Raw genomic sequence first — 22,120 nt, forward strand, 5'->3', positions numbered from 1 at the left:
CCCCCCCCATGGCCACTCACGACACGTCCCCATGGCGTCCCCGGTAGCCGGTCACGCGAGAAGGTTTATTGGGTCAAGCCACTTCGGACTTTTCAGAATCAGACTTCATCTTGCTAGTGATTGTGGCAACAAATACCGGAAAGTACCAGGTAAGCTTTGGCTAATAGAATTATATAGCATGGCACGGCTAGTTTAAAAATAATATTACTATTAACAGCTATTAATGTCAGGTTGGTGATTGACTATAGTTAAAAGGGTGGGTTTTATAGTTAATGTAATTTAAGGCGGCAAAAGTATGCTAATGTTAGCTTAGCCTGTCAAAGTTAAAGCTAACTTCTTTCTAGTTGAAGCTAACTCAGACAGTAATAAGACATATTTATAGTTAAGTTAGGGTGTACAGGGTTTTGTAGTTCAAAGGCAAAATGTAACCCTGCACAATGGCTGTAATGTTCCTTTATTTGTGTGCCAAGATTTTTAACAGCGTTCTCCCTGTGTTCATATGTATGTTTAGCTTAAGTTAGGAATTTGGTTGACTGCATATTGTTGGTCTATTGCTTTAATATCATCTATTATCCTGCTTTCTCTCTCTCTGTCTGTATTAATTGCTATAAGAAATGATATGCCCACATACAGTACATACTTTCAGAGCCTCCCATATTGTAGAGCTTGAGGTGTCTGGTTTATCATTAAAACACAGGTGGACATCTGTGTCTTTTGTCAGTTTCTCAAACAATTTTTTAAATCTGCTAATAGGCTATTCTAAAGACGCCACACCCTTGAAGATTGTTCCTGTCCAAATTCTAATTGAAGTGCTAGTGGGCCTGGGTCAGATATTACAATTGACTTGTAATCACAGTTCTTCATCAGAGGCAAGAGTTCCTTATCTATTAAAAAAAGGGTCTATCCTGGAATAAGTGTGATGGACTGATGAGAAGTAAGAATGTTGTGGTGCGTTTGGGAACAGGGATCTCCTTGGTTCTTCTAATTTATATTTATTAAGAAATGATTGAATTGTTCTTGCAGATTCAGATAGAGCTATAGGCTTTTTTGAGGAACTGTCAAGGTTGCGGTCTAATACCAAATTTAAATCACCACCAATTACCAGTCGGTAAGAGTTTAAATTAAGTAACTTGGTTAAAAACTTTGCTATAAATTGCTCATCGTCAAAATTGGGGGCATAAATATTAGCCAGCGTAATTGGGTAGCTATAAAGATTCCCCCCCAAAAGAAATGTTTAAAACCTTTTGTTTCTGTTTACTGGAAAGAGAATTCAGCCAAAACATTACAATTCTTTTCACTTCCTCAAAGCTTTCTTTACCTCGATGTCATTCTGGGCAAAACTTTTCTTTCTGACAGATAACATTAATAAATACCTTGGCGTTCTTGGAATTTCGAGTACAAACATCATCCGACATCAATCAACGTCCTTTATCTTACACAGCAGAATCTTAACGGTTACATTACAGCCACTGTGCTTGTTACATTACAGCCACTGTGCCTGTTACATTACAGCCACTGTGCTTGTTACATTACAGCCATTGTGCTTGTTACATTACAGCCACTGTGCATGTTACATTACAGCCACTGTGCCTGTTACATCACAGCCAATTTGCCTGTTAAATTATAGCCACTCTGCATGTTACATTACAGCCAGTGTGCATGTTACATTACAGTCACTGTTCATGTTACATTACAGCCACTGTTCATGTTACTATTACAGCCACTGGAAATGTTACATTACAGCCACTGGAAATGTTACGTTACAGCCACTGGGAATGTTACATTGCAGCCACTGTGCATGTTACATTACAGCCAATCCGTCTTACTCTGTCTTTATATTGATACTGTCTCTTTTGAACCCCATCTTTCCTTGATGCGTCTGACTAAATTAACTACTTTTATCCACAGGGATTGCTTTCATGGCCGACTCCTTTTGCAGTTTGATTCACAAACACACACACACACACACACACACAGATAGAAAAACATAATAATAACCACTTAACTCTATTACTCTAATAATCAAATGTCATTATTTTTACTCCTGCATCTATGATTGTGTACTGTGTTTGAGTGTTTTCTTTTGCAGGGCTGGTAGTTTTCACGATTCTGTTTATATTGTAATATTGCCTTTGAATGTAAATAAATCTGACAGTGTTAGAGTGTGTCTTCCCTAACCCTGACAGGAATATTGAACAAAAGATAGATAACTGTACAGAATCTGCAATTTTGCCTTTATTTTAATAAAAGCTCTGACTCAGCAGCCTGTCAGCCTGCTACAGTACGATTTTTACCAACATTTATATCCGCAATGCTGTGATCTAAAGTGAGCTTTTCAGCATATCATTAAATTCATATTACACTGAACCTAAACTACCACTGTCTTTGTCTTTATGTTGTGTTTTAGTTTCCAAGTAATGAAATATCTGTGTAAGAAACAATAAAACATATTATTCTTGGGGTTGAAATTCATATCTTGTACAGCCATGATGATGGACATTATAATGATGTTGACAGAGATGTAGAAGACGCATTTACTGTATAGGATAAAAAAGAAACAGGAAAAGGTAATTAGGGAGACTTGAAAAAGAAGAGTAGAAGAAAAGAATAAAAGAAATAGAGATCCAAACTCCTCCACCCCTTCCTCCATTGCATGCAAAGATTTGAGGCAGGAGAGGGTACAATATAGTTTTGCCCGGTTTACATGGCCATTCACCGTACAATAGTAACACCCAATCACAGCAAATTAGGGCCAGACTTTAGACAAAGTGGGTGGAAAAATATTACACCTGGGGTAAATAAAATAGAGCTTTTTATATCATGAGTTGGTATATTAAAGTTTTGGCAAATCCTGCTTCAATGTGTTTATATTGTTGCATCATGAGGATGGCTGAGTTACTGTGTACATGTCGTCTTCGCTACAAGACAGGGATGCAGGGGCTACATATCACCAGGATGGCCGAGTGGTTAAGGCGTTGGACTTAAGATCCAATGGGCATAAGCCCTCGTGGGTTCAAACCCCACTCCTGGTAAGATCAGTGCAACACAATCAAAGGTGCCTGTCAAGTGCTAGAATTCAAATGTAGCTAGGTGATATACCATAAATGTACATAACTATGTACATTTTCTCACGAAGGACCTTGTTTTGGTGGAACATTTGCATCCAGCAAAAGAAAATGCCACATTCAATATTAAATGAAGTTAACTGTTCACACAATAAACACAGTAAAGTGAGCTATTTAAATTAGCTCACACATGGTGACACCTCATTAGCTCTAACAAGTGTGTACTTTGTCCACAGCAATGGCACCAATTGGTCCCAAAATGTCCCAGTTAGATAGAAATTATGTAAACATATTCTTGGTAAAGCTTTACATCATTCCCCAAAAGAACCAAGCCGGCCTACCTTATTGCACTGTCCAAATGTTCTTCAAAACCATTTTTTGCTTTCTACGGGGTGTAACGTATTGCACCCGTACTTGCATTGCTCCATCACACACCGCACATACCTTCCGGGACAGGAGAGAAAAATGCTATAGGTTTTTTGTATTTCTTTCAACCAATCACAATTGTCAAGCTCCGGTAGCAACAACGGTGGCTCTCTGGCATCTACTGTAGCTTGATAGCATTAACGTCATTGTTGATTCCTGACGCCAACAAATTTTCAGGGAAAACAAACACACAGATAGCAGAAGGATAGGGACCTCCGGCAATAATCCTGGAAATGTACTTCTGTTGATTCAGACTAATGATATGGTAAACTTGACACAATCTGCCACTGCAATGAGAGCTATCTACTGCTCCTTAAATGTATTTTTATGCAACTCTTTACAGATTAGTAACTAGTGTGTCAGGAAACATCAGGGTCCATTTCTGGCATTCTGCATTTCAAGTTTATAATACCAGGATGGCCGAGTGGTTAAGGCGTTGCACTCAAGATGCAGTGGACAGTTGTCCTCGTGGGTTCAAACCCCACTCCTGGTATGTTTGTCTTAAATACAACAGTTTCCCCAGTGCCTCATTCAGCAGAGTTCTTTGTTACCAAAGGTGCAAACCCAAAACAGGAAAAAGATTTGTTCTGCACTACCACATCTCTTTCATTTGGTTGAAATTATTGCTCTGATCCCGCCTTGTTTTCTCTGATATATACATGTATATCTTCATAATCTTATCATCAATGACTCACATTGACAATATATTTCAAAAGGCCCATGAGGTTGCATTCATTTCAATTTAACTTCAGATGCTTTACTTACAGGATATGGATGTTGTACAAACATCAGTGCCAACATAAGTTGCATTAGATTGTCTATCTAAAACCTAATCAAAAGTCTCAAATCAATGTGTTTTTAATAACAGATGGCAAGTATGATGTTACTTTGATTGGAGCTTTTAGATTGTCCCCCATACCACCCATCCAAACATTCCAGATGTTGTGTACTTCCACCTTCAAAATGTCATTAATAAATCAATGTCTGAATTATTTCTATGATTGGAGGAGTGTAGCAATGCTTCTGTCTCCAAAGCCAGACAATAAAATCATTACCTCTCTTTTTGAGTCTTGTCTTTGTGTGTCTTTTTTTCCATAGTCAGATAATGGGCTTTACTGTCCAACATGTGTCCTCCCCGCCTCCCCGGGCCCCTACACACATACACACCTTCCCATGTCTCTTCATGTGCAGATGACTCTTATAGAAATAACATTTATACAATGGAACTTGACATTTTACCCATACATTACTATAATTGCATGCACTACTGATGGATGGGTCTAAATGTCAATCAAAGACACAAAATAGCTAAAAATGAAAAAGTGAACTGGTGGTGTGAGTAGCGGTGTTGAACCACAAACTGAAATACGGGTCATGGCATGAAAATTTCACTTTTTTCAATATGGCCTACCCATTAGAGAGAGACATCAGGACTTTCAAATGAGCAAAGTGGTAGTTGATCAAGGCCACACCCCCAGCCTCCACCCCAGTACTAGGGGACCACTAAGTTCTATAAAAAAAGAGACTTCAGATACAGTATTAGCAGGGGCGGACTTACCATTAGGCAAAGGTAGGCAATTGCCTTAGGCCCCAAGCTACCAAGGGCCCCGTAAAACGCCTCATAAACTTATGGTTACAATTTGTTGTCTTATTTTTCCCCAATTTATTATGTTTCTAAACATTGATACGCTAAAGTTCTATCCGATTGTTTAATTAATGATGAAAAACTCCCCCTAGTCCCCACTACATTGGACTATTCCATTATCCTACTTCCCATCTGCGTGTGTTTGTAAAAAAAATAGCTAAGCGCGTGCTGTAAGCGAGGCTACAGACGGTTGGAAAATTAAGTGAAGCTACTGATGTGTTTCTGAAAAATGGAAGAAGCGGGAAAAAAGCAGCAAGTTTTTAGCAAAACTTCCAAAGGTATCAACCTTTTTCACGATGGCTACTGACAACATTAACGTTACTAAAGAGCAGCAAGAAGCCGGTGCTTGCAGTAGCAATGCTAACTAATGAAGAGGAGATACCCACCGCAGCAACTAGACCCCGTGAGTAGCAGTCACCCTAATCAATGTGTTATGATTGAAGATGATCCAGCACTCTGGCCAAAACAGCTGTCAGACAGAGAGCGCTGCTCAATAGTGCCGAGGGGACCACAACAAGTCAGGGAAAGAGTTTTTTCCAAGAAATCAAGATGGGAGCAGATTTACAAGCAGTAACTATTACATGCAAATGAAGAATGGAGAAATGATAAGCAGGTTTTGGCTCCTATACAATGAAAAAAAGGATTAAAAAGGATGAGAACAAGGGTTGTCGAGGGCCCCATGCCTGTGTTTGCCTTAGGCCTCAAAATGACTAAATCCGCCCCTGAGTATTAGGGTACGACTAAGGTCTATATCAAAGCATCCAAAGAGTGCCATGTCATGGGACTTTTAATTAAGCTCACTCCACAATTGCTTTCTGATAAATTGGACAGTTTGCAAAATGCCAGAAAGGCTAATGCATGTCTTAAGAAAATCAATGGTTGATGATTGGGTGATAAAATACATGTATATACAATTTATAATTAATGACTCAAAAGGATGACGCCATCAGTGTCTAGTCACATTAGAATCGACTTTAAATATCTTAAGTCATGCTACCACTAGTGTGTATTAGAGCCCGACCGGAAAAAAATAATGTAAGGCCGATACGATAAAAATATTTGGTTGGTAAAACATCTGATATACCAACATATCGGCCGAAATTATTAAAAAAAAAATCCAGAGACGCATAACAAAACATTAGTTATTTTGAGTTATTTATTCATTTATATTTAGTTCTCACTAAAATATTATGATAATAATTTCTTTTATTGTCAGAACAGAACAGAGAAACAGAGAAATATATTAAAAATGCAATAATTAAAATGTAGAAAAATGCAAACTTAAGATATGAAACTTAAAGTCCTTTGATCAAATACACAATGACCAAAAAATAATCAGTGTTGCCAACACGGATGTTGTAGAGCGGCTGCTAGTGGACAAACTATCACTGAAACACTCATAATGTTCATTTACCAGAACCATTTCTTTGTCATTAAAAATTATTCTGATGAATAAATATTTTAAAAAGTTGTAAATGCCAATACCAATCTTTTGGGAAATGCCTAATATCAGCCCGCCGATATATCGGTCGGAATCTAGTGTGTATGTGTGTTTCCTTGATGATGCAGACTCTCTCTAACATGTGGCCTCACCTCACAAAACATATTACTCTGCCAGCAAAGAAAAGGAAAGAAAATTGATTTTACAAAATAACAAAAAGTTGCTTTTCAAAAAAGGTCTGGATAACAAAAGAATCAAAGAGAGAAGAAACATTTCTGCTCAAGACCCAACACAGTGTTCGACAGAACAATGCTGCTGTTGCTCTCTGTCAAATCACCTCTTTGTGTTCTTTCGTCTGGACAGCACTGTTTACATAATTCTGCTTTGAAGCTGCAGTAGACAGAACCCCTGCCGTCCCCCAACCCCTGTTTTCTGTCTAAATGAGATTTTCAAACAGGTAAAGGACTAAACAAGCTTTAAAAACGGTAGACTTCAGAATACAAAATGACACGTGTTAAATAAAACAACGCAAAACAATATTCTTATGTAATGCTAAGATTCTGGTCATAGCAAATCATATATTGGGTCCTTTCTTACCATGTCATCATGTCTGTTCAATGCAAAGTGCTCAAAGTATCAAAAAAAGGAATGCTTGTGTCATGTTACCGTGATGCATAATACAGTATGCTCTGTTCAGACACCTCTAACAGTTGTGTGTCAGTGCTCTTGATTGCTGGCCAATGACAGCAAGTGCAACTTGGCGCAAAGCAGCAGCAGCAAAAAATATGCTGAGTGATCCAGTTGTCCTCCTGGGTCCAAGTCCCAATCCTCCTTTAAGTACTACATTATGAAAAGTTACAAGCAGAAGCAGCAGTTCTTAAAGTTTCAAAAGACAAGGGTATAGTTTATAAGTGATATCAGTTATCATAATATAGTATCAGTTATTGTAACAACACTCTGTTAATGTGGATTGGTACCCTGGACATCCAGAGTTCTCGCAAGAGCACAATTTCAATTTGCTCAGCAAGTTACTCTGGCATCGGGTAATGCTGCTCATTAACTGTACCCTTGTAGCTGAGCTGCACCAATCACATCAGTGTATCTGATATAGGCGGGCCAGAGACGAGGTACACCAATCACATCTATGTATCTGATATAGGTTGGCCAGTGGTGAGCTAAACAGATGACAACAGTTTAATCTACCAGTTAGCTCAAGTTTCAAAGAACATCAACTGAAGTTATAATAGATAGTCCTGAGTTAACAGTGACCAGTTTCGCCCGAAGTACATGGCCATTCACAGCACAATAGTACCACTCAATCACTCAAAGCACATGAGGGCTGTAAAAAAGGTAGAGATGTTTTATCATAAGTTGATGTATTAAACTTTTGGCAAATCCTGTTCGATATGTGTGACAATCCATCCAATGTCTTCATATTGTTGTGTCATGAGGACGGCTGAGTCGGTGGATACCTGTTGTCTTCGTCACGAGACTGGGAGGGAAAGGTAACGTGTCACCAGGATGGCCGAGTGGTTTAGGCGTTGGACTTAAGACCCAATGGGCATAAGCCCTCGTGGGTTCGAACCCCACTCCTGGTATAAACAATTAGTATCATTATTATTAATTCAAATACAACTAGTAGGTAATATTTAGTGATGAGAAAGTTCAGCCTTATCTGTATCTGTTAACCACATGAATTATCTGTATCTGTATCTGTACTTGGACTGGGCATGGCCTAACCTGGGAGTGGACAGGATTTAACCCGGAAGTGGGTCGGGTTGTCTTGAAATGGGTGGGACAAGATTTAACAAGGAACTGGGTCGGGTTGTCTTGAAATGGGCAGGGCTTTAACCAGTACGTCATCTAAGCAGGCAATTGATATGAGTTGATCAGAAATTGTTATATTTATTGCTGATTAGAAAACTTTTTACTGGCTTCCATGTTCACTGGCCAATGGAAATCGGTGGGAAATATGATTTCTCTACTCGCCCAGTTTGAAGAGCTCACGCACCAGATCAGCTCATCAACTGCATCTGCTGCAGATGTTATACCATCCATCATAGCTTTAACCCGTCTTCTGGAGAAAACCGCTGAGACGGACCACGGTGGAAAAACTTCGAAAGCCATTTTGATGGCAGCGTTCTAGAACAGATTCAGACATTCATTTGAAGCGCCTGTATACCATTGCAGCAGTGCTCAATCCGATGTGAGAACTTCATTCACAAATCTTTCTTTCTCTCTGTAACTTAACCCAATTTCCCCTTAGGGATCAAAAGTATTTCTGATTCTTATTTGTTTAAGTAAATACATTAATGTTTTGTTTTTCTTTTTAACCCCAAAAAAGGTATAAAGACAGATATTTCTCCAACGTACTCAACGTACTCTCCAACGTCGTTTGTTTTTTGGCAAGACAATAAAAGTCGTTTCCCCGCTCTCGCACAACCAGCACGAGCCTACCTCTGTGCACCATGCACAAGTGTAGATAGTGAGCAACTTTTTAGCACAGTAGGGAATATTGTAGATGAGAAGAGGAACAAGCTGTTTGCCAAAAAATGTAGAGATGCTCATATTTCTAAAGAAAAATCTGCCATTGATGCGTAACAAGTAAGATTTAAGAGCTATGGCTTTACTAATCTCTATTCCTCTTTTGTCTTCCTCATTGACTCATCATTTTCATGTTGAGCACTTTAAATGTATCTAGATTTAAAGGAGCTAAAAGAAAATTTGCAGTTAGAATTTGTATGAAACAAAACTTTGTTACTGCTACCGAAACAATGTATGCAGTGATTGAAAGGACGTTTTAGATTTTGAGCTAGGACAAAAAGCCAAGCAATTACTGATATATTCTCTACACATGTGTGACTGTTACGTCATGGCTTCTATTTTCAGTTCATTACAGCAGGAGGACAAGCCTAAAATACTCAACACCTCATGCCATTTTATCTTGACATCCCAAGATATGTGATTTTGTTTTCTTTGCTCTGCACTTTAAGTTTAATTACACTTAAAGTTTGTGTGAATTAAAAAATGACAGCTTTTTGGTAATTTCTTTTGAAATAAAGCTAATTTGTTAAGCTCTGAGCTGTTAAAGATGTTTCTAAGAGGAAGTAGAATGTTGAAAGTTTCCTGTCTATAAATAAACAGTTGACAATTCACAGAACACTATCTTCTTTTAAATTTAATACATATACATTGTTGTTAAGATCATTCAAATGTAATACATGACATGATAAATAGAAGGCTTCTAATAGACTCAGTGATCGGGGACCGGTGATTGGTGATCGGTATCAACCAATACTAATTTCAGCAATCGGTGATCCGCTTGCCCACTTGTGGTTTTCTTAATCAAGTTCTATTTCGTGAATAGTTATAAAAGCAGCAGCAGTTCTTAAAGTTTCAAATGACCAATATCAGTTACTGTAACTGGGTTGCCAAAAGTTTCAAAGAACAATAACTGAAGTTATAATAGATAGTCTTGAGTGACAAGTGACCAGTTTTGCCCGATGTACATGGCCATTCACCGCACAATATTACCACTCAATCACAGCACATTAGGGCCAGACTTGGCACAAAGTGGATGGAAATTATTACCCTGAGTGATGCAAAGCTGTAAATAAACCAGAGTTTTTTTTACCATGAGTTGGTATATTAAACATCTGGCAAATCCTGTTGGATATGTGTGACAATCCATCAAATGTCTTTGTGTTATTCTGTCATGAGGATGGCTAAGTTACTGATTGTACATGTCGTCTTCGACACAACACTGGGAAGGAGGGTTACAAGTCACCAGGATGGCCGAGTGGTTAAGGCGTTGGACTTAAGATCCAATGGGCATCAGCCCTCGTGGGTTCAAACCCCACTCCTGGTATGATGCTGCAGAGGTTTATAATTCAAATACTGCTCTGTGTAGGTAATATGGCATGAATACTAATAACTAGGGCGGAGTTCTTAAGGTACTCATGATGCAATGGCCAGTCTAGGGGTCAACTTTGCTTTGTTGCTTTTCAAAGAATAATGTATGAGGTTCAAATAGTAAGTTTGTTGCTATGTAAGTACTATAAACCAAAGTTAAAAACAAACCTGAAGCTGAAGAAACCAAGGACCTGATGGACTGAGAAAGAGAGAGAGAGCGCGCTGTTCTCCGTGTTCCGTGTGTGTGAATGAGCCGAGCGCGTGTGTGTAGGGAGGAGGGGGCGCTGTGACTATCACAGAACGCTGTGCGGTCAGCTGAGAGTTTTATTCAATCCGAGTACAGATATTGACTCGTATTACTCGTATAACACTTGTACTCTGCAAAAGTGCTATATCTGTACCGGATACTCGTTTCAGCCGATTACTCGGCTCATCCCTAGTCAGCGAGTTACTCTGGCATTGAGTATTGCTGCTCATTAACTATACACTTGTGGCTGAGCTGCATCAATCACATCAGTGTGTCTGATGTGGCAGGCCGGATTCGAGATGCACCGATCACATCTATGTATTTGTCATATGCGGGCCAGTGGTGAGCTTGTGTGTGGGGTCTACCACGTAGCTCCACTGGTAGCTAAGCATATGCGGCTGTGGATACGGCAAAGCTAGGCAGCTCACTGCTCCTTGAAATTTTTTATTTTTCATGCGGCTCTTTATGTAGAAATTAGTAACTAGTGTCAGATATCCAGCATTTAGAGGTAACAACTATCCGCACCAGGATGGCAGATTGTTAAAGGTGTTGAACTTAAAATGCAATTGACAGTTGGTAACCCTTGTGGATTCAAGTCCCACTTGTGTTATTCCAAATTAAGTTCTATATTGTGAATAGTTTTAGAAGCAGCAGTTCTTAAAGTTTCAAAAGACCAACATCAGTTACTTTAACACTCTGTTTATGTGGATATCCACATGTTTCAAAGAACAATGACTGAAGTCATAATAGATAGTCCTGAGTGACCAGTTTTGCCCGATGTACATGGCCCTTCACAGCCCAATAGTACCACCCAATCACAGCACATAAGGGCCAGACTTGGCACAAAGTGGTTGGAATAATATTACACCTGAGTGATGCAAAGCTGTAAATTATCTAGAGCTTTTTTATCATGAGCTGGTATGTTAAACTTTTGGCAAATCCCGTTGGATATGTGTGACAAGCAATCCAATGTCTTTGTGTTGTTGTCTCATGAGGATGGCTAAGTTACTGTGTACACGTCGTCTTCGCCACACGACTGGGAAGGACGGGCCATACGTAACCAGCATGGCCGAGTGGTTAAGGCGTTGGACTTAAGATCCAATGGGCAAATGCCCTCGTGGGTTCAAACCCCACTCCTGGTAAGATCAATACAACATGATCAGAGCTCCCTCTTGAGCATGTTAGTTTAAATATGGCTCCTTGAAGGTAATGTGGCATGAATACTGCTAAATATGTACTGTAACTAGATTGTAAATCTTTTCTGTTTCCCAGACAATACAATGTTTGTTTTATGGCATTAAAAGAAGCTATTTATTGCAACAACATAACAACAGACGTTACTGACATGTTTCACATTTAATCTTCATATTGATCTTCTATCACCAGGATGGCTTAGTGGTTAAGGTGCATTCAAGATGCAATGGACAGTTGTCTTCATGGTTTCAAGTCCTACTCTTGGTATTCTAAACAAAGGTATATATTGTGAAGTTACATAAATTGTGTGAGTTATGGAAGCAGCTGTTCTGTAAGTTTCAAAAGACTAATACTACTATAACACTGTTTATGTGTACTGCCACAGGTTTCAGAAGAACAATGACTGAAGTCATAAACGAAAGTCAGCAATGACCAGTTTTAAAAAGTTTTTTTGATTACAGTGAATGGAAATAATGCAACATCTTTAAAAAAGGGACAAAATATCCATGCCTGGCTTGACCAGGAAGTGGCTCAGCGAAATTAATAGATGCTTACTCGTAAAATGGATCATGCTGGAATCTTAGTGGCATCATTACTACTTCTAAGTGTACACTTCGGCAGGGTGGACTTCTGTTAAATTGGATCGTCAATTTTGAAAGCTATTCCTCCATGTTGGATTTGTGTGTCAAGTTAAGCTAAGGATACACTCACACATCACAGCAACTGAATTATGTCCAAAATGCTGGTGTGACAAAGCTCTGGGGGCTTTGTAGGATATCAGGGGAAGGTTACATTAGATGAAACAGCAAAGCCATTGAAATGTGTCTTAACAAATGCCAATGGACATTTATTTTAGAAACTAACCTGTCAATTATTCCACACATGTCAATCTGCAGGTTGCTGTAGACTCCCAGCTGCTTCTGCTGCACCATGATCAGGTTCACGTTTTGGTTATCCAGAGTTATTAGACGCATGCAGCCCTGGAAGACATTGAAGGGGTTTCTGCATTCCTTCCTGTCATCTTCAGTGGGACAGCCTGAAAAGCATTATGGGTAGAGATACACAGTTGTCCTTGTGTTTCCTCTGTGTAAACACAATATCATTCGGGCCTCATATCGGTCCACTTGCACATGGCAGTTTGATGCTGTACAGGGTTTAATTGCTTTTAAAATGATACAGCTGACCTGTTCAACTCTTACCACCAAAGAAGAGTTGACTTCCTATGGTGACAGAAAATGAGGGGCTGGCTTGTGCGCTGCCTCCTTCTTCTCTATCCACAGTGATGATCAGACGACCTTGTCTGGAGTTCAGCTCCACCGCATGCCACTGACCGTCATTCAGGGCAGAACCTGGGAACCAAATACTCATTAACACACTACTGTATAAGCCACCCCCCTGAGAAAAAAACTCACATATTGGGTTCGTTCAAGATGAGCAAGGTCTGTGCAGGATTGATCACCGGCGATCGCTGCCCAATGCACGCTGGTTAGATTTGTGTCTGACTTGATCCCGACTTGCTCTGACGTCATGCACATGTGGGCAACGATAATCTCACAAGATCAAGATCAAGGTTCTGTGACAAAGGCAGCGCAGGGAATTTAACTGATAGCTTATTGGTTCACAATTGACTCAACAATGATGACGTTTTGTATAAACTTTATATTGGTTTTGAATCGGACGGATTTTAATTGCTTTTTGTCTGATTTAAAGGCTTATTCTGTTCAGACCACATATTGTATGGCTGATAATGACGTTAAGAAAGCAGAGAGAATAAATCTGTTCAGATCACGGATCATCTTTAGTGTGTTGATTAAAATCAGCAACAGATTGCATGTAGAGCATTTTGAGAGCTATTCTGTCATAACTAAAACAACGAGACTGTGTAAAAGCTGATGGCGTTTTATTGAATCGCACCACAGTGTTTTTGTCACTTCCTGGTGAGCCTGAAAGCTGCTGAAATCAACAAGAAACTGTCTGACTTGAGAGCGGGTTTTGTCACCAAGCAGGTCTTGTTCACTTTACAGGCAAGGCACAGTTTATCACGAACGAGCCTAATGTCTTCAATTATACAGTCATAAATTTCCCATATTAAATGGACTGCTTTTCTGGTCTTACCAACTACTGATAGCCCAGTATCCATTCAGCATTCACACACACTGTGCCCAAGGCTGTTGTACAAGGTGCCACTTGCTCATCAGCATTCAGACTGCAAAGGTACAGCATCAGGGGCAACTCAGGGTTCAGTGTCTCGCCCAAGGACACTTCAACATGGGACTTCAGGGCCAGGGATCAAACCACCAAGCTGCTGAATGACAGGTGACTGCTGTACCACTGAACCACAGCCCCCAATCCAATCTCTGAAAAACATATGTTATTGTAGCAGATGTAGGCGGTGCAAAAGATTTTTTTCCAAGGCTGAAGCCAAGCACCAAATTTGATCTCCTTCCCCACCACATATGCACCAAATTATGATTTTGAAAACTTTTCAAAAGGCATGTGTTCCTCACAGTGAAACAGCAGATAGAAGAATATTATCAGTAAAGACTTGACTGAAAAATTAGTAAAGATTGCTGGCAGACCTGGTACAAAGTGACTGTAAAAACCATCCGAGGCAGGAGAGTGCAGAGCACACTGTTACCTGCCTCACTTCCGGTGTCCTCTGCGTGATTGATCTGCAACAAGTACCAGCAATGCTGTGCCTGACTTGTGAATCTCTATGTTGTTAGGAGTTAGGGAATAAATCAATATCTCATTATCTCCTCTATTTTTCTTACTGACAATACTTTGCTCAAGAACACACCCCAGTCATCTTACAGCACCTCCGGCTGCAAAGTATTCTACCGCAGTGATGTGAAAGTGTGAGCAGAGATTCTGGTAATAAGCATAACAGATTATATGATAAACACTGGCCTTTGAGCTAATGGGTGTGGTACGGTTCACAAAACTCACAAATTCGGTTCTGTACCGTTCTTGTTCTTATTTTGTATTTTAATCTTTAACACTCCAGAAATATACGTCGGCATTAGATATATAAAAATGTTACCACACACCAGACTTAAACAACAAGACCTGCAGCGCTCTGCACTCACACTAAACTGTTGGCTCGGCTCGCCGGCTCTCAAAATTGGACAAAAACCTTTTAAACTGACCTTTGTCAATCAAAAAAAAGAAAGATTCAGCAATTTCATGGCCTATTTTTTGTTTAAAATGCTTTCAAAAACACTTTTGTCAAACTATTTTCATAAAATACGAGACCATATTCAGAACGCCATTAGAGTCTGTTTTGAAATTTGGGAGCAGCCTGACCAACGTGACGTTCGTCCAATCAGCCGCCATGTATTGCATTCGTCACACTCTTCCGCTCACCATTTCCGGTAAATGTTTAAACATAAATGGGCATGAAGCGACACGCTACCTATTTCTACATAGTGACAATATTTTCTGTTACTAATCATGTGTTTCCAATCATCTGCTAACCGAGCCATTCCTCAAATCCCCACAGTAATCCTGTAGCTTTCTTGTGCACATATTTAACATCCTTTACTACAGATATTTACATGCTATAGCTATATTCATCAATACATCATTCTGTTTAAAAGCAGTCGTAGCCCCCTCACTTTGACATCTCTCCATAAGTGCATGTAAAGATCCTGAGCATGTGTGTGTAATTCAGGCCTGAGTGTAAATTGTAATTTCCAACATAAGGGTTCAATAAAGAGTATACAATTCTATTAACATAAAATTTAAATGTTTATAAATGTATTATCCTGTGAATGTCTAGCTTTATAGCTATAGGAATTTAGGCTGTGCATTTACTGTCTTCTTACCTAAGATACCCCTGCATCGTGAGGTGTGTTGCAATGTTCCAATTAGAGGGGCGAGCTTCAGGTGAATATAGTCTAGCAGCTTCTTTTGTATAGAGCTTGGATTTACCCTGCAGAGATATGTTATTCATAGTCCTCAGAAATCTACCAGAGGTTGTAACGCCAACACAAAGAAAGAGGAAAGGGAAGGACTTATGGAGAAATTTCTGGCGGCACCTGAACAATCCTGGAAATGGAAGATCTTGGATATACACTAACACAGTAATGACTCAATATGCAATAACCACTTTTAGTGGTTAGACATTAATCCTATAGGCAGTTAGACTGACCTGCAGTGAGCTCCAGCAACGCCCTGCCAGCCTTATGGATCTGTAGCCGCATTCTGGCGTCACTCAGGTACAGCCAGACCACGCCCCCTTCCTGAGGCAGCTCAAAGGTGAGCAGAAGCCCCGCCTTGTTCCACGTCCTGAACTGGAACCCAACGGACACACCCCCGTATGAGGACGTCTCCGGCACTGGCAACTGGAGGAAGCTGTGGGGGCCGGGGAACGTCGCGGCGACAGAAAGCGACTCAGCACACAAAAAGGTCACGTTGCCCTGAGAGAGAGAGATGCAGAGTGGAAAGAGAGAGAGAGAGAGAGAGAGAGAGAGAGAGAGATAGAGATAAAGAGAGGGAGAGAAGGCGGCACAGGAACATGATTACTGGAGAGATAAAGAATAACAATAAACATGAATATTAATCAGTTGCAGAGGGCGTGCCAATGTGTGACCTCTGTCCCAATGATCTCATCAGCAAGTCTCCTTAAGAGGACACTGGTATTACCATAATGATAACAGCAAGGCTCAGAATACAATTAGGAAAGCAGACTGAAAATACCAAAGTCACCTAGGTAAAAGAGATAAAGAATGAAAATGAAAGAGAACATACAGTAAGCCCAGTACTAGGATATCTTGGCATCTCCATTGTGGCCCATTATTTTGAGTAGTGGTAATGACAGCAGGTCCATTACTAAGGCTGCAGCAGTAATGTAATACAGTCCCAGCTCTCTGCTGGAAAAAACATCATCTTTATAATGCTCCGGAAACACAGATGACATCTATAATCCCTTTGTGGAGCTATTTGTTGTACAATAAGTAATGTTGGGATGTTGGGCCATGCTGCTGCTAAACACAAATTAAAAAGTTAACTTGAAAATTCTCAAACGCCTGAGGACTACGGCACTGGCACACCAATCCTCCTTCACCAACACTCTGATGCTCTTTGGGTTAACGCGCCCTCACGGAGCCATTTAAAGCACCATTGACTGTCTGAGTTAAATGAGATCATCAGTTTGTGGCGATCACCTTAAGAGCCGCAGCACCAACACAAAATTGCCTCCATTACATTGTTAGCCATGCATGTGAAACCTCTGAACCTCTTTACCCAAAATTCATGTTTACTTGCTGCCTGGGTCTTTCGTGTAATGAGAGGGCATGTTTTACTCTCTGCAGCCTCTCCCAGAGGAACTTTCACTCATCTTGAATGTAGAAATATCTGAAGGTCCTAATGGTCAAGATGAGGAAGTGTTATTAAGAGTCTAATCAGCTGTTTACTGTCCTTTTGTCCTGGCTTCATTAACCAGCCAGCAGCTCAATTAGCATCAACAGCAGCATACGCAACAACCAGCAACCATAGTGCACACGCACGCACACACTTACACACTCACACACCTCACACACAAACACAAGAGAGACCAATGAAAAACAATCAAACACACAACTCTATTACTTAAAAAAAAACTAAAGAGAACACTAAAGATGTGCATTCTGGCCTATGGTTATGTATGCAGTGTGTTAAAAAATGCGTTATGAGTCCAACACATTCTCACTCCTATGTCGTAAAATACGGACGCTTGGTCAGTTACCTTTATCGTTGTTCATTGATGCTAAAAGTCTCCTATAGCATCATATGACTTGCGTTTGGTTGGGACTATTGGCGTCCCTTTTGAGGCACCTGGTCAGGACTATTGCTGTCCCTTTTAAGGCGCTTGGTCGGGATTATTGGCGTCCCTTTTGACGCTGTTAGGTTAAGGAAAAGTTTGTGGGTGGGCTTAAGGTTCTGTGACTTGCGGGAACGGGACGGTTGGGTTTAGGGAAAGGTCATGGTCTTGGCTCACGGTTCCCCTACATGCGGCAATAATGGGACACAAACCCTGCACCCCTGGATGAAAGTCCTGTGTTTGACCCATCGTCCCCCCAACCAACCTCTCTATTAGGAATTCCTCCCTAACATACTACTCCCCATCTTAAATGCTGCTCTCACCAGTATGTTATAAACACACACTTAAGGGTGCCTTTTTTTGTCAGCCACTGTCCAAACGTCCTTATTTTACGCGTTCGGAGTGAGAACAGGTTTTTGGGTCACATAAAACAACACATTTTGACTCCCAGCACGTCATGAAGTGACGCTTGGTCATGTGCCTTCGGAGTCTCCTTTTGCATCATTTTTAGATGTGCTTGGTCAGGAATCACTTTTAGACAAAAAGACAAAATCGGGTGACAAACCCTGGACTCCCGGGCATTAGTCCTGTTTTGTTCAACCCATCCACTAACCCAATCCAACCTGGTTACGTAGATTTTTGGTGTTTTCCATCAACTTGCTTGTCACTCTTACGTGATGCTAAGCCATCATGCCGTGGCGTGGTTGAGCTGCTGCTTTGCCTGGCGCATTCCATGCTCATATTTTTACGTTGTTATCTGACACTGAGAGCCACTGACCAAGCGTCCGTATTTCACGAGAAATTTATGGTGGATGCTCTCTAGAAATGATGCTTTACACTTTAACAAATTACTTAAGTCCAATGATTTCAGATTTGATGCAACTTTATTCAATATTAAACAAAACTCTCATCAGGGAGGACAGTTGGCCATACAATCAGATGCACCAAGTTTTCTCTTCAACTCTAGGATAGTTGCCGGGACCTCTTTTCTGAAAACACTTGATTTCGTCCTCACTGGTGCCAGTTCTCATCATAAGTGAGACTCCAATTATCCTGTAGGCCCCTTACCAGGGTCATATTCAAACTGTACCTAGTTTTTATTCAGCTGGATGTTTTCCCTGAATTTATGAAAACTAATATTTGAGGGCATCTTTCCTGTTAACATCTGGATCCGGATCAGTCTTCTCACACATAGGGCCCCTTACCATAAACCCTCTGAACCTTCAATACCCTGTCTGATTATACTTCATGAAACACTTCATAGATAATATGAAAATACATTTGGATGCCTGCAGTAGGAATGTTTAACCTATCAGGAATGATAACGGGTTGAAAAAAGTCTCAAAAACCACCAAGCAGAATAATTGATCCACATTAGGTGGTTTCAGAGGCACTTGTCCAATGATTTATACTCTACGCGTGTCATAAGGAACGGACCTAAGTGCAGGTGGTTTTGTCAAGTTAAATTAACTTACCACTAGAGTAACATGGTGGTCATTGTGTTTAGCTAATCCAATCAGGTTGAGTTCATTGAACAGCAGGTTTTCAAGGCAGCCATGGAAGTTCCTCTTGGAGACCTCTGGTTTCTGAGAGATCTGGACTGCCCCGACACTCAGCTGCATGGGGACAGAAAGACACATACAGAGGGTTGCATGGACATTAAATAATAGAAATACCCTTCCTGTGGGTCCAAGTTCCAGTTGTCTGACTGCCTAAAAGTGTGGGTTTATTAGTGTGTAGGTGTAAGGGATTTCCTGTGTTTGATCCCACCTGCTGGATGTCCCAGTGGCTGAACTCGGCAGGCATCTGAACCTTCTCCGTGTGTTTGTCCACAGTAAGGTTGAGGTGAGAGCGTTGCCGCTCCAACGCTACATGGTGCCAATGCTGATCATCTAACAGGCTGCCGAGGGAAGCCAGGAGCCGTGGTTCAGGGGATGAAGTCCTACCTGGAAGCAAAGCGGTGGATAGAGAAGTAAAGAAGTATAAAAATGGGGTTCACAATGTTAGCATGAAGATAGTTTTCCATTATCTGACCCGGTGCAAAGAGAAGTAAATTGACTTTTCTAGTCACAACTTCTCAAAGCGCTTTTACATAGTACAAGAAGCATTCACACACTGTGGCGTTCAGTGTCTTGTCAAAGGACACTTTGACATGGGACTGCAGGGTCAGGGATTGAAGCACCAATCGTCTGATTGGAAGCCAGCATCTCTACCACTGAGCTAATACATCACTTTTATTTTGATGAATATTTTAATTTTCTCAGTTTCCCACAGAGAGGAGCACGCTGAAGTCAGCCTCTCTTTCTCATCTCATTAGGGACTGCAGGTATCTGTTTACATGCACTAAGAACTGGAGCCAAATGGGTGATAATGCCAAATCTGGAGAACTTCAGCAGAAACATGGTGAGCCATCATTAATGATAGATGAGCACCAGCAGGTCCAAATTAGTGGATCCATTTTTGACTCCCCCAAAGTACTGGAGGAGAAACATGTTTCTGCTGAGGGACGGAACTATAGAAAGAGCTGAATATACAGTCACCCATTAAAAATGTATTAGCTATTCTTTAGGGAGTGACAATTTATACTTCAAAGAGAGAAACAAAGACAGTTTGGAAGATGATAGACAAATGTATTTGAGGTATTTCAGGCCATTTTGTGAGAGTGTTTATTTGTCTGCAAAATGGATAAAAAAAACAACTTAATCCAGGGAGAGAAAGTTAGGATGTGGACAACAGGGGAAGTCTGTCCTGTCAACACATCTCTTGCGATGAGTTATTTGATTACATTCTGAATGAGTGGAGAGAGAGACAGAGAGATCAATATGTGAGGATCAATGGCAAAACTTCAACAGAAATCAGATGTTGGGGGTGGAGAAGAAAGGGAGAGGACCTTATGATTAAGAGTTTCATTGACTGCATGCCTTTTATTACTTGCTACACATCTTAAAAAGAGAAAGCAGGAATCCATTCGAGAGGTAAGAGAGAGAAAATGAATTGATATCAATGTACAGAGCCCCCTCTTTTAATTTCTTTGTTGCTGTTTGTCTTTGCTTCCTTCTGTGGTATATTTTTTCTTTAGCAGTATTGAGTTCATCAGGGAGAAATGATTATTAAACATAACTTCTTTTTGACAGCATTTATACACATGTAGGTTTATGACAGGGCAATCAGTAGTTTTTATTTATTGGACCAATTGGGAAAACCCTTGGGAAACCAATATCGTCTTCTGCGTGCAGCCTTCTGTCAGTGTGTCCTTGAGCAAGATTGTTGTGTGAATGGCAATGCGGGGTCACCAGAGATAAATAGGTTACTTCCTGATTGGGAGCCTTGAGCGTGCACTGAAAATAATAACAAGCAACGGGTCAGAAGATGAAAAATTCAGTGCGATAGTAGCACGGAAGAAAGGTCACAGGGTCTCAGAAATCAAAATAAATTGATGAATATGTCATGTCACAAGGCTAATATGGTGGTCATAATAACTCTTTGCTGAAGATGGAGCCCTATGAAAACCCTGAAAATTAGACTCCATGCTCAGCAAAATTAGACACATAACATTACTGCATCAGTTATTATCATTGTAGTGTAGAGGAGGCAAAGACTGGAAGTGTTTGCCTCATTCCAGCATCTACTGAATACTCTCTGCTTTTTCCGACAAAAAGTAACTCTGGGCCCTGTTTCAACGATCTAAGTACACAAATCCACTTTTGCTGGCGCATGGTTCAAAAGGGTTGTACTTAGTGTCTTCATTAAAGAGTGTTTTGGTCGTAACATGCAATCAACCAATCAGAGTGTCATCTCCCATTCTCTTTAAAAGTCAGTCACGTTTGTGCCTTGGCACATTGCTATTATGGTGGAGGATTTGCTATGCTGGAAGGAGAGATTTTCAGGAGAAGAAACTGGTCTGAAGTGAAAGCATGCGAGCAGATCATAAATGGCACGAGCACTTTCCCATCAAATGTCCACAAGCTGAATCAGGCGTGGACTCTAGGCAAGGTTTTTGTTGGTCAATGGAACCATCACTTTCCGCTGACTCAAGATAACAATAAGCCAAGAATCCACCTGAACACAACTCCCTGTAAGACAAGCAAGCCCATGGGTGCAGGTATGTTGGGTGCAAGAAAGCAGCCGCTGCTGTCACTGTAACCAGTTGCAAACATAATATTCAAATTGTAAACACTCTTTGCAGACGCCAATAGCAGCACGGTGGCTGAGTGGTTAGGTCGTTCCGGGCCTTTCTGTGTGGAGTTTGTATGTTCTCCCCGTGTTTGCGTGGATTTCCTCCGGGTGCTCCTGTTTCTTCATATCATAAAAGACATGCATCCTAAGTAGGACTACCGTTGGAAAATAGCCAATTGGCTAACACTGGCGCATTTACGTAAATGTTCAT

The 22,120-nt window shown here is 40.6% G+C and overlaps 1 protein-coding gene, 1 long non-coding RNA gene and 5 other non-coding genes across 7 annotated transcripts in view; 6 read left to right on the plus strand and 1 right to left on the minus strand.

The window, feature by feature from the left end:
- The window catches only part of LOC117954135 (contactin-associated protein-like 4), a 151,858-nt gene that overhangs the window by 62,052 nt on the left and 67,686 nt on the right, over positions 1-22,120 (minus strand). Inside the window, exons 6-10 of the mRNA XM_034887670.1 lie at positions 19,504-19,679; positions 19,209-19,349; positions 16,084-16,351; positions 13,130-13,279; positions 12,795-12,966 (exon numbers count right to left, since the gene is read on the minus strand). Coding sequence (XP_034743561.1) covers positions 12,795-12,966; positions 13,130-13,279; positions 16,084-16,351; positions 19,209-19,349; positions 19,504-19,679 — 907 coding nt within the window. The remainder of the gene's footprint in view (positions 1-12,794; positions 12,967-13,129; positions 13,280-16,083; positions 16,352-19,208; positions 19,350-19,503; positions 19,680-22,120) is intronic.
- Positions 2,950-3,032, plus strand: trnal-uaa. Its single transcript has one exon. It is a non-coding gene; the product is annotated as a tRNA-Leu (tRNA).
- trnal-caa lies at positions 3,902-3,984 on the plus strand. The gene has a single exon. It is a non-coding gene; the product is annotated as a tRNA-Leu (tRNA).
- trnal-uaa lies at positions 8,093-8,175 on the plus strand. The gene has a single exon. It is a non-coding gene; the product is annotated as a tRNA-Leu (tRNA).
- trnal-uaa lies at positions 10,363-10,445 on the plus strand. Its single transcript has one exon. It is a non-coding gene; the product is annotated as a tRNA-Leu (tRNA).
- The window catches only part of LOC117954163, a 35,946-nt gene continuing 25,527 nt past the window's right edge, over positions 11,702-22,120 (plus strand). The window contains exon 1 of the long non-coding RNA XR_004658764.1: positions 11,702-11,748. This is a non-coding gene — a long non-coding RNA (uncharacterized LOC117954163). The remainder of the gene's footprint in view (positions 11,749-22,120) is intronic.
- On the plus strand, positions 11,796-11,878 carry trnal-uaa. Its single transcript has one exon. It is a non-coding gene; the product is annotated as a tRNA-Leu (tRNA).

This window comes from Etheostoma cragini, chromosome 12, assembly GCF_013103735.1.
Source record: "Etheostoma cragini isolate CJK2018 chromosome 12, CSU_Ecrag_1.0, whole genome shotgun sequence".
NCBI classification, from domain to species: Eukaryota; Metazoa; Chordata; class Actinopteri; order Perciformes; family Percidae; genus Etheostoma; species Etheostoma cragini.